The 13,501-nt window shown below is 50.1% G+C and overlaps 1 protein-coding gene across 1 annotated transcript in view; it reads left to right on the top strand.

Annotated features, from left to right (window-relative positions):
• The first annotated feature begins 1,412 nt into the window (after positions 1–1,412).
• The window catches only part of FAM89B (family with sequence similarity 89 member B), a 34,840-nt gene continuing 22,751 nt past the window's right edge, over positions 1,413–13,501 (top strand). Inside the window, exon 1 of the mRNA XM_069644849.1 lies at positions 1,413–3,217. Within this exon, the coding sequence (XP_069500950.1) occupies positions 2,957–3,217 (261 nt within the window). The 5' untranslated portion in view covers positions 1,413–2,956. The remainder of the gene's footprint in view (positions 3,218–13,501) is intronic.

Raw genomic sequence — 13,501 nt, forward strand, 5'->3', positions numbered from 1 at the left:
TATGGGCAAGTGCCTAGGTTATGGTGGTGACGACGAGGAAGGTGTGTGGAGCTGACCCTGGAGGAGCCACAAGGGTAACCTGGGCTGTGGCCGGGTGGCAAGACAAAAGAAAGGGTGGAAGCCTGCGAATTGGGCCCAAGTCCGGGAACGTAGGGAAGGGGTCAACAGGAAGTAGGCATGGCAGCCAATCAAGGGAGACCTTTACACGGGCATATAAAGGGGCCCTCTCCTCATGCGCGCCTCTTTCTGTTCTGCTTGCCGATGTGTACCATGGAGGGCAGTGGCGTCCACCCGACAAGGAGGGAAGGATAGCTCAGCGGCAGCGTGCGCGTCTTGGAAGCAAGACGACACGAAGCAACAACAGGTTCGATCCCTGGGTCCGCGCTTAGAAACCTCTGGGTGTTTAAGCGCATTATAAATACGTAACTAAGACAACAAAAAAAAATAACACAATTACGCAACTAAGAAAAAAAAATATTCCTGTAACAGGGCCTCATGAGCGCTTTTATAAATGTAAAATAAATAAATAAACTTTAGGACAAGGGGCGAGTGCTGCTATCAGGTGTATGCAACCACTGGACTCTCAGGGTGGTATGCAGGCGACCAGTTGGACTATAAAGACTGAAGTGAGCTTGGTAAGAATCAGGAGGGGTTTTCTTATCCTCCTGTAGTCAGCCTCCCTCTGAAGCCCAGCGGCAAAGGGGGCTTGATGAATGGAAGAGAGCTCAGCTTCCCCTGTCATGTACAGTGCTCCTCCAGCCCAACATCTCCTGCCAGGACAAGCAGAGCGAGGACCCTTTCGGTTGGGGGAGTTTTAGCCTAATAAATACAGAGATGGTGCAAATGAGGGGGAAGCAAGAACATTATTTAGTCTGCTGGAGAAGAATAACAATGTAGCCAAAGTGAGTTTTTCAGTGTTGGCAATCATGAAGTAAATTTGAACTTCGTCTCATTGCTGTGTATATAATCATAAACCTGCAGCCGTTTAGGCCACAAAGAATAAGCTGACTCTGGACATCGGTATTTCGCTGTGTGTGGCAGGTGTGCTAACATGGCTATGGGGGATTACGGGCCAGAAAGTGGCCAAGTGCCTAGGTTACACACGTGGCCCACCCGGATAAAACAAACGGATGCCAATCCTGGTCGTGGTCCGTGACAACCTATCGTTAGAGCTGCAGGCTGAAATAAACTATATGTTTCTCCCCTGTGCTGGTTGTACTTTCAAACGCAAGCTGCCGGTTTGATGATCGTGTGTTCGCTGCTCTTTTGTCACCTCGTATTGGTCTGTACGGTCCTCTTCTAATTGCATGTTCGACTCATACCAATTTCTAGATACGTCATACGCTGAGCAGACCCTGGCACAGAGGAATCTCCGCCCCCCATTCTCTGAGATGAGAAGGCTCAGCTGGCTGTTTCAATTCTGGTGTAGCCCTTTCAAAGATATTGTGCGCGAGGGCAGGCAGGGACTGGGAGGTGGGGCTCTCCCCATCCGGGGTGTGGCAGCAACAGCGGCAAAGCTGAGCAAACAAAGAGACCCTCTGCTCTCCCCCCCCCCCCCCCCCCCCCCCCCCGTGGCAGAGTCGGGCTGGAGCCAGGCAGCGGGAGGAGAAGCCATCCCCTTCCACTGAATAACAACCCCCGCCAGTAACAACGGAGCCTTGCGGCAACGCGGAAGCGGGGCACAGGAAGGCCAGGCTCCCACCACCCAGACCCCAGGAAACACGTGCAAACGCTGGGAGCACGCCTCAGAAACAACGAATCCGCCACCCCGCGACTAGCCGACGGACTACGCGGGACCCCCAGTAAAAGGCTAAACCATCCAGCGGCAGAACCTAGGAGGAATAATACCACTCCTACAAAAAAGGAACAGCTAGCCAGCGGCACAAGCACCAGGCTACTTCCCCCCCCCCCCCCAATAGAACAGCCATCCAGCTTCCGAGTCTAGCAGAAAGGGTACCATGTACCTCCTCCCATAGGAACAGACATCCAGCGGCGCATCTGGGCAGAAGGAACACCAGGCACCCCTCTCCTAGCCACCCGGCGGCAGAACCCCCCTCCCATGGGAACAGCCACCGGCAGTGCTGGACTGAAAGGGAAACAACCGCCTCCCTAAGGGATAGGGATCTACCGGCAGATTCCGACTGAAGGGGCACCAGACGTCCAGCTGCAGAACCTGCCACAAGGGGCACCGGACGTCCACTCCCCTGGGAGCAGGCATCCAGCTGCAGAGCCTGCCACACGGGCACCGGATGTCCACTCCCCTGGGAACAGGCATCCAGCTGCAGAGCCTGCCACAAGGGCACCAGGCATCCACCCCCTCAGCAACAGACATCCAGCTGCATCCTGCCCGAAACGTGCCAACGCGGGGCAGGACTCCTCTTCTATAATAACAAAAGCCTCGAATAATCCGCCGCTCCCCGCCTGGCACCAGCAGCAGAATACCGGGGCAGGACAGCGCTCTTAGGACCCCCCTCCCCGATCACTCCCCTATATACCATCCCACCAGACCCCACCCGCTTCCAGTTCCTAGCAGCACAGGTGCGAGGCAATGCAAGTAGCTTAGATCCTTCTGCTAGGGGTAGCCCCCTGCCACCCGGAACAGACTGGCAGGATCAAGCCAGAGATCACCTCGATATATTTCAGCTGCGGCGCCCCGTCTTTAGAGACGGGTTCACGTGAAACCAAGGCACGCCCCCAAATACTGCAGCTGAAAGACGAACGTTCACCAGAGGAATTCCACCCCTTAAATCTAGAAAGCCTGACGGTGAAGACCCATCTTGAGGTCAAACGCTGCCACCCTGCATAGTGCCTGTCCTCTTTTTTGGTGCCTTCCCGTTTGCCCAGCAGCAGCTTTTTGGCCCGCAATCCTGTTTAGTCCTGTTTAGTGGCCCGGAGGCCTGTCATTTTGCCTCTAGACTGACCCTGCAAAACCACAGAACCCTACTCGCTGCACACCATGAACGGCCTACCAATGCGCCCCGCGACGGCTGGCATCGCAAGCCCAATTGAGGGGCTGCCCCCACTGCCGAAGGGGCTAAGCGGCCTCCTAAACTCCAGCGGGGGCTCGTGGCGAGAGGTCGAGCGCGTGTACAGCAAGAAGACGCGCATCCTGGATGACCTGAGTCGTGCGCGCCGAACGACGGCGGCCGACGCAGCGCGACGCACCGGCCGACCCTTGAACCTGGACACCGGGTTGGCTATTCTGCGCAAAGAGATGGTAACTGCGTCACCATAATACCTTCAATGCAAGAATGAGTGAATGCAAAGTTCAGTTGTGTCACACAACCCGTTTAACCAATTATCACATGGTTTCTTTTGCATCTAGGCAGCACTTGTCTTGTGACCATCTCCTTTTGATGTTTTAATTCAGGCTAATCAACCATTAGACAAGGGGTCTTCACACTGTGGGGCTGCCTCCCTCTCCTGGGTCAGAGAGAATTTCTATGGGGGGAGGGGGGTCACACGTCTCTTTATTTATGGCATTTGATGGGAGCGATAACCAGGGTGCTGCTAGGTCTGGCAAACATCCAACGTCAGTGCCAATGGTGGGACTTTGGGCTAGCTAGCCTTTAGGTTGTAGCTCCTGAGCTTCTATCCGGTGTTACAACTTAAAGACCCGGCGCTATAGGCCCCTCAGCCCCATCCTCCCCCGATACTCTGGGTGGGAGTTGGCCGAACCAGTTTGGATGCCCATTGGGGCTTATTTGCTTTTGGGCGCCTTCCCCAGGACTGTTCCAGAGATGAGCAACCGCCGTATTATACTGGTTAATGAATAATGCCAAATTAAACCAGTGTATAACATTAGACGCCTCTAAAACATGAGATTAGACGCAAACCTCAAGATGCACCTGGAATTTCCACCAGGGTTACTAGGCCTTGCTAAGACTTGCGAAGCTGCCCAGGCATGTGTGACTTCCTTGTGGCACATTCTATTAATATTAGTTGTGTACATTTCCTTTTATTTTTCTGTAAGGTGGCACTGCCCAGCCCCTGTTGTACGTGTTCCTTGAGTGAGGGAAGCTTTCTCTACTACAGCCCTTGCTCGTTTGTGTGTGAGCTGAAGTTTGCACTGAAGCTGCCTGTGCACCCTAATACTAATAATATAAGAGTTTTTGTGTGTGACTGACACTGCCATAGCCGTAGCCCTACTGTCCAGGCAGGGAAGCTTGCGCTCTTGCTTTGCAGTTAGTAGCTTTTCTACACTGCTATTGACCATGCTGCATCACTTTTGTGTGTGGGCGTCTCATGCAGGTCTGCACCCTATGGCGTACCCTTCCTGTGTGCGTGTGACGGAAGCTTGTACTGCTGCTGCCCGAGGCGTACCTGTACTGTTTGGGAGGAATCTTGTGCCCCTGCTGGCCTATTCAGTAGCTTTTCATTGAGGCCAAGCTTGCCCATGCTGTACAAGTTGTATGTGTGATAGTGTCATGCAGGGTTGTTACCTCCATGTTATAGCTTTTGAGTGTTTGTAACGGAAGTTTGTTGGGATGCTGTTTAGGGGGGATTACGTTACTCCTGCTGCCCGTTTAGTAACTTTTCTACGAGAGGACGCTTGCACTGCTACTGCCCATGCTGCTTTATTTTTCTGTGTGGGAGTATCATGAAGGGCTTCTTACCGATGCCATAGCTTTTGTATGTGTGTGGCAGAAACCTGTACGGCGGCTGCCAACACTGTGTAGGAAGGGGGAAAGCTTGCACTCCTGCTGTTCATTTAGTAACTGTTCTTCGAGGGGTCGCGTGCACCGGAGCAGGACATTTCGGCGCGGCCTGTTCAGCGCCGCAGCCCGCGCCGAACTGGCCGCACAGAAAGGTCCTGCTCCGATATGGAGACCTCAGGGAGAGCGGCTATCCATGTTTCCAGGACTCAAAGGCGGAGCGAGTCTGCAAGTATTGCACCTCTAGCGAGCCTAGTCCACGTTGCAGCATTATTGCAGGGCCGTGTTCGCTCTGTCCGTGAAGCTGTTCCACCTAACCGCTCTTATGTGCTACATAAGATAATGACACGAGGCTCGTTCTCTTCACAAAATACGGAGAAGCCGCCCTCGAACAATCGACCGTCCTATAACAGTCCTCTGAACGCACACGTGTTTCAGTGCACACATACGGTGTGTCTATATTATCCCCGAAGTTGCACAGCATTTATTGTTCGCTTTGGCTCAATGGCGCCTTGTGGGATGTGGTGCCGGTTGCCTTAGCCCACTCAGCTGTCTGTGTCAGGCCCTGGCACTGGACCTGCAGTGACCCGCCGCCTGAGCTAGATGGGGAAAGAGAGCCCCCAGTGCGCACTGGAGAGAATCCCACGGCGCGCCTAAACATCCCAGCGCCAAAACATCCGTCGCTGAAATGACCGCTGCGAATCGGCCTGCGCCGAACCGGCGGCGCCGAAACGGGGTGTACCGGCGTGCAATGCTACCGATATTGCTGCATCATTGCTCTGTGCGAGCGAGAGTCTCATGCACGGCTGCTCCCCATGCCATACCCTTTCCTGTGTGTGTGAGGAAAGCACACAGTGCAGCTCCTTCTGTGCTGTGCACACGAGGTGCAGAGTCTTTAGCTGCTCATTTTCTACATGTTTTTCGTGTTGGGGCAGTAGCAGTGCCATTGAGCCGCGTAGCTGAGATTTCATGACAGGGTGGGCCTGCAGAGCAGAGGCGTTGCTAGGGGGGGATTAGGGGGGCTATAGCCCTAGGTCTTTTGGTTGTAGCCCCGGATAGAATCTCAGGGACTACAACCAAAAAGCTACAGCTAGCCCCGAATCCCGACATTAGCATAGCCCCGGATCTTTTCCAGACCTAGCAACACCCCTGCTGCAGAGTGTATACACGGCAGCCGCAGGGAGAGCGATTTATTTTATTGGAGTATTTTTTTGTGTGCCCCTCACAGACCAGGGTGAGGTTTGATCTTCTATAAGTTACTGCATACTTGTAACTAATAATTTAGACGGCACAATGCAACCAAATGCCCCCTTGCATCTTTCTATTCAGTAGTGCAAAGACAGCCCTCCTTGTTAAGAAATGAGTGATTACACTCTGGTTCTGTACATGAACATGGTGCAGGCTATCTGAACGCATGGAGATTGAGGTGGTTGTGGGGGGCAAGCTTTCACAGGACTTGTTAATGGCACTGGTCCATTCTCCAGTCACTGGGCCTCATTACAATTCTCCTGGTGTGGGTAAAGTGCTGGTAAAAAGGCCTGTAATTCCGTTGCCGGCACCTTTCCTGCACCAGGAAAATACAAGTTTGCAAGTGGGGGTCACTGATTTACCTCCAGCCAAGAGCTGCCAGAATCACTGGCACAGATGATACCAGTGCTGGTAATTCAGGTCATTCCCCCCATGGACTCCAAGGAATGGGGAATTACCGGCATTCCCACCACCTGTAATCCAGTAATACCAGGATATCAGGCAGCGGGAATGCTAATTCCGTTTTTCCAGAAATCGCCCTGCAGTGCCCATAACAAAGTGATATGTCACAAAAGCATTTGTGAAGCCGCACAAAGCACTGTTGGAAGACTTGTGAGAGTGGTGCCCGAGACACTGTGTACCACCAGCATTCTCCCCATGAATGCTCTGATGGCGGTAGCACCGAGGTTCGAGGGCTGTACAGATCCTGGGGTCACTGCACCTTTCTACCTGTGTATAGCGCCACCCTTGAGATGGCTCTATGCTGCCGCGTGCTAAACTCTTCACAGATGGAAAACATCGTCCCATCTGCCTCCAATGCCAACCCCATTCCCGCTTCCCATTCCCCTCCTGACTTCCTCACCCAGGGATTCTCTTTAGCAGTGACCTGAAACTCTACCATTTTATCACAGCCACTGACCCAGCCAGACTTAACTTCTTAAACATTATTAAAAACTGCCCACACCTCACACACTACACAACTAAAAGCCTTATCTATATATGCCCTTGCTTAGCAAATTAGAATGCTATGCAAGCGTACTTCTTGGTCTACCCAGGTACTCTTTTTGTGCCTCTGAACAAGGTCCTTAACTTTGCAACAAGCACACTTTTCAACCTACACAGATGTCCCCCCACCCACACCCCCACCTCTACCTGTCATCACCATGCTGGGTGGCTATCCATTCATAAGCCCTCTTTAAATTCCTGCTACTCACTTATAAATCCATTCATGGCCTCGCCCCCACTACCTCACTGAATGAATCTCACTGTACCTTTCCCTCCTCAACAACCAATCAAGCCCCCTCTCCACCCTGTTACAACTCCTGCTTTGGCAGGGACGTCATTAGGGGGTAGCCAGGTGGCTCCCCCTCGGCTAACCCTAGACCTGTCCTTGCTACCCCTGGACCACTGGACAAAGAGGCAGTGCCAAGAGCAGATGTCTGTGTTGCACCCGAATAAGGTGGTTGTAAATGCAGCTACACGTGGCATAGCTTTTTTTACCTGGAATCTACATGGTAGCTGAAGAAATAACAGGGATGCAGGAAAAACCATGAAGCCGCCCTCACTAACAGGTTGGCAGTCCATTAGTGAAGGAGGCCTAAGCGGTTGGGTTCAGGGGCGGGGCTGTCTGTGCAGCTCATACCCAGTACAGGGAGGGTATGATGGCTAGATATAGCTAGTTGGAAATGGATAAGAGCAGCCTTCATTACTCAGTGACAGCACAGCATGAATGCAAATCTCATCTGTGTACCTCGTTTTATTTGCACATCCAGTGAGCCACTGAAGGGTTTGGTGATTCTGCATGACAAGTGGGGGGGGCAAGGTCGTGAAGGCACTTGTGAGTCAGAGACAGGGCTTTGAATGTGATCCTCTCCTTGACTGGAAGCCAGTGGACCTGTCTTCTAAGTACCGAAATGTGTTCTTTACGCGTGAGGCCGGTGGCGGCTCTTGGCGCGTAGTTTTAAACGATTTGGAGTTTGGCGACCTTCTTGGTAGAGGTGCCGATGAGTAGTGCATTGCAGTAGTCACGCCTGGAGCCAATTATGGCCCTGGCGATGGAGAGACAATTCTGTTGAGACAGGAATGGTTTGACTGCGTTAATGAGTTTAGAATGATAGGCAGATGAGGAGGCTATGGCATTGACCTGCCTCTCCATGGTTAGGTCTCGTTCGAGGTAAATGCATGTACTGCTGCTGTCTGTTCTGTGTGCCAGGTGAATCTGCACAGCATGCGTTTTTCTGTTCTGACACCTAGGATCCTGCACCCACCCATTTGTGAAGGCACCAGGTGTAGAATTGTCCATGTGTATGTGTTAACGCCCCAGGTATAAAAGCTACTGAAAAACAACAAATCTGGTAAAAGATGGTCAATGTTTTATGTTCTCGGGATACAAGAAAGATCTGGAGATTATTAGGGGCGTTGCAAATAATAAAATATTCAATCCCGTGAGTGAGATGCAGTAGATTCAGCATATAGAAACCTTGTCATCTGAAGTAAGCCATCCTGAAGTTATTGGAGTTTGGGACAATTTGTGGTAAGTCAAGAAGATCTAATTTGTAAAATTAAGACTCTTATTACCTCTATAGCCACGGGGCCGTATTGGTTGGCAGCCGTAGCTATTAAAAGTGAACCGGAAACCTGGGCGAACCTATTTGAAATATTATTTCAAATAGGTGTAGTAAAGTGATGGCGGAAGGTTATAGTTCTGCCCTAGCAATGGTGAGGCAATTCTGGCGCGACAGGTTGTTACTTTTAGTACTAATTTCGCTGGGCTATAGTTTTGGGTGGGGTCCTGCGATTGCCTAAACAATGCTTCTGCCATGCGGTGGTCTGCAGCCTGGACTCCCTTCCACTTGTTGACATTGCATGGATTAGAAGGTTGGAGGCTTGTTTTTGGAGAAAGATTCTTGGCCTATCCTCTTGTGTCCCCATTGAGATTGTGTGCCTAGAATTAGGCCTCATTTCAATGGAGGGCCTGATAGTAATGAGGGGTGGCTTGTTGTACATTAAAGCCATGAGCAATCCACAATGTCCACTGTTGTCTGTTGGGCTAAGATATGAAGTCTAGAGAACAAACAACTTATGTGAAGTCCATTTTGGACCTATTCGATTCCATTAACTGGTCACCAAAATGGGAGTAGGGATACACCAGGTTGTGCAAAGAGTTCAAATTGGAATTAATCGACAGGGACAGAATGACTAACTGTACACTCCTGGCTTGACTGAAATCATTCAGTCCTGTATCACATATACTTTATACTCCAGGGGCAGCGCAACAATATTTGTTGATGTGTAGTCTTTGTATTGCTTCAATTAAATCCGCTGCCTGTTTTGGCCAATATTGGAGCAGCTTTAAAAATGATGCGAGCAGATAGAATTTGTCGTGTTTGTAAACATGCAACTTGTCTGGAAACCAATAAACATGTGCATACTGAGTGTCCCATTATGGTTACAATTCATTTGCCTTATGTGGCTGAATTTGTGCATGATCCGTCATCAATCAGTGAGAGCGTCTTCTGGATCTGCTGTTTGAACAGATGTAGCAATAGCCTGCATTTGTGGTTATATCGAATATGGCAACATTTTGTCTCAATAGTTAATTTGTTAAAGTAACCGAGTTAAGATTGAGTGTCTTAGTGGGACCCTTTGACGCCATGATACCACGTTCGTTTCCCACGCTGCTATTTTGCTATTTTTGCTTAAATATCTGTAAACGTATGCATTGGTCTGTATGGTAAATCTCATGACAATCATAACAAGTGTAATTTATTAATCTTGTTTTAAGAAAATGAGTTTTAGATTTCTTATTGTATTTAGTATTTTTATGAATTTTGATATTATGTGTAACGTTTTTGACTAAAACACATTAAAGTAATCATGAATAAAATTATAGCCCTTTCAGAAGGGAATTTTAATGCCCATTACTTGATGTGACACGGTTGACGTTTGAATGCCTACAATGCAACATCCTCCGAAGTTTGTGGGCTTGACTAGACCAGAGGTGTTACTAGGGGGTGAGGCGTGTGAGGGGACTACAGCCTTGGATCTTTTGGTTGTAGCCCCGGATGGAAGCTCAGGGGCTACAACCAAAAGGCTAGCTAGCCCCGAGTCCTGACATTAGCGTAGCCCTGGATCTTTTCCAGACCTAGCAACACCCCTGGGCTAGACCAAGGTTACTCTGTGGCCAATTCAACTGCCTGTTTGCAACCAGCTCTCTAGAGCGTGGCATTGTAGATGAACCTCAGGGCCATCTTTCACGTTTGGCCTGCCCTATTGAATGTATGTATTTTTCGCCACACAAAGGCAGTTGGAATGGTCCAATTCTGCAGGGGTGTCCAGGCAAAGGGTTTCAGACATTCCATCTGCAGTTTTTACGTATAGCTTTTTCTGTTTTCAATATGATTTGGAGTTATTGATTACAATTAAGTGGGAGCTTAACTAAGGAGTGTGCAGAACAGTTTCTGGACATGTTGATGTAGCAGCATTGGTTCATCGTTTTACACAGCACTCGTAGCAGAAGGTTCTGGAGAGTCTGCAATAACTTTCATCAGAACGAAGGAGCAGATGAAACACGTTACATATTCGGGGGGTGCGGCCCACCGCTTTTTGTTTCATCGCACCTGTAGTCCATCTATTCAGATGTCGATTTCTGTCAGGCGCATGGGTGGCTAAATACAAGCGCATGGTGGTCACTCAACATACTTGCCCTATATTTAAATTGGCGGCTGAAAACACACCCCTGCATTTTGTTTCCGACATTGCAGTCACGAGGCAATCATAGCTTTGCATAGGAAATTGGGTAACTTATTTGTCAAGGCAGCCCTGAAGGTGCATCGTGTAAAATCAGTGTTAGAGGTACCATATGGAGCAGGTGGTTTGGGACTGCATGTCCAGAATAGTTTACATTTGGTTGAAAACATTTTTTTTAAAACGTACGGTTTGAATACAGTTGCTATCAGTATCATGGTCCATAATGAGGCCTGTGTGGATGGGATAGTTCTAATGGGGCATGGGCCTGAATGAAAATGTGCCGGGGGAAGCTCACTCCTTATGCTGCACCAGTTTTGTTTACTTATGTATATATGCACATATATGATCTGTTTTGTCCCTGGCATATGTCCCACTTTTGTAAACCCTCATAAACTGGCTCACCACATGGTTTCATCTTTGTGCTATTGTACAGGCTCACTGTGCGAGAATGCCTCCGACGTGCTAACGTGACGTGTAGTGCACCCAAAATCCCTCACACGTCGAGGTCCCTCACATTGTTTTTTTCCGCCTAGCTAGCTGGTCGCCTTATGCGGAGGTCTTACTTATTGAAAAATTGTTATACTTCCTGACCGCTGGTCATTGATATATTATTCACCCCCTCTTCGACGATTACCGCCACCCAAGACAGCGGAAGAACAGACTTGGAGGGCTGGTGCTCCGGTCGATACTGTCGACCGCGTGGCCGGGCCTGCTGGGGAGCCTATACAGTAGGGCGAGTGGGGTCTGGGGGTTTCTATTCTTTTCAAGAATGTCTTTCCTTCTCCCCTCTCTTTGCCCTTTTGGTTTTGCCGTCGCTTTAAAACACCCGGGCTATGGACAGGACACCATTTAAATTTTGCCCTTCCTGTAAGAGAAAATACCCCTGGAAAGACCAACACCGGCGGTGCAATAAGTGTCTTGTTCTCAATAACGACAAGACGTCCTGTCGGTATTGTCAGCTCCTGCGTCCTAAAATGATCAAGGACCGTCGAGTGACACGGTGGGCGGCCTACGCCATGTCGCAGTCTGAGGGTAGCTCCCCCGCCGCCGAAAGTGATGAGGATCTAAGCGAAAGCTGTGGCTCCGATCCGGATGCCATTAACCTCTCATCGGAGCGCTCGCGCTCCACGACGTCCGTCCCCGGCCCCACCAGGCACGACGATAGTCCTACTATGGGGAGTGTACACCCCAAGGACCGGGACAACCCCGCTACTACTAGAACAAAGCACTCAACCCCCGGTACTGCCTTGGAGGATCAGTAAAAGTGGTCCAAGGTGCCAACAGGTACGTTGAGTTCCTCAATGGCACCCGCCGATTTGGGTGATCGGAAGCCCTGCCGGCAACCGCGTCCGCGGCATGTGTCTGGGCGTTCTGCAAGCAAGGGCGCCAGCACCAAAAGCCACAAGGCCGCCGAGACGCATAAAGCCCTGGTTGTGTCAAAATCTACGGCACCACCCTCTAAACAGTCTAAAGCCCTCCGGGCTCTAATTCGGACAGAAGACTGCCTCGTCTTCCACTCCAACCAGAGGGTTCAAAACATGTTGTTTCAGATCCCTCAGTATGAAAGCTAGTCAAGAGGTGACGTTACGCAAGGTCATGCAACTGTTAGGGATGATGGCATCCTGCATTTACTTGGTTCCTAATGCACATTAGCGCATGCGCCCCATGCATGAGTGGCTCAACAGCCAGTGGTGTCAGGCCAGCGGACAATGGAATGATCTAGTGGTTGTCTCTGCAGCCCTCTTTCTCTCTCTGCAGTAGTGGTCAAGGGAAAACCTCTTGAAGGGGAAAACCTTCACCATCCCCATAGTGGAAGCCACCCTCACAACGGACTCATCTCTCGCAGGGTGGGGGCTCACCTCCTTCAGCAGATGGCGCACAGCGTTTGGTCCCCCAGCAGTAGCATCCAACCACATAAACCTGTTGGAGCTGTTAGTGGTAGTCAAAGCACTGAAGGCCTTTCAGACACAGTTAGGGAAAGACAGTACTGATCCTCACGGACAGCACTACGGCCATGTACTACCTGAACAAGAAAGGGTGCAGGTGCTGTCCAAACTGTCGCAGAACATTTTGAAATGGGCTGTCAAACACTAGATGCTTCTATTGTGTCAACAAACTCCAGGGGAACTCAATCTTCGGGCAGACGTGCTCTGCAGAGACTTCCCATTGCCCTTGGAGTACAAATGGCGACTACACAAAGACATCGTCTCCAATGTCTTCACAGAATGGGGCTTCCCGGAGATTGACTCGTTCACAACTCTGGAGAACTCGCAATGCCCAGATTACTCCTCTAGTATCCCTAGAAGAGAACATATATCTCAAGCCATACAAGCGGCGGAGTGGCTCCAGGTCAAAGACCGCATTACACTTAAAATCCTCACTATCGCGCACAAATGCATAAACAGCACAGCTCCCAACTATCTTGCTGAAGCTATTTCTATAACTACATCCACGCGCCCCACCAGAACACAGTACACTAACCAGCTACACATACCACGCATCCGAAGAGCCACAGCTGGAGGGCTAGGCTTCTCATACATTGCTCCCAAACTTTGGAACTCCCTCCCTGCCCCCCGCAGAGCGGAATCCTCCATCTCTGCTTTCCGCAATAATCTCAAGATCACCTTCCTGAACCAACACTGATAGCATTTCCACTACTTCTAACTTGTCCTTTGTAATATAAATGTAACTGTTTTTTTTTATTGTAATATATACACAATGTAATCTATGTACATACTTTTAAATTATTCTCTGTAGTCACATGACAAATGTACAACTAACCTTCACAAATGTTCTGACGCTGTGTAACAAATGTCTTGTGATATTTCTGTAACAAGTGCCACGATGCC

This window comes from Ambystoma mexicanum, chromosome 2p (genome assembly GCF_040938575.1).
Source record: "Ambystoma mexicanum isolate Mex_15411 chromosome 2p, UKY_AmexF1_1, whole genome shotgun sequence".
Lineage (NCBI taxonomy): Eukaryota > Metazoa > Chordata > Amphibia > Caudata > Ambystomatidae > Ambystoma > Ambystoma mexicanum.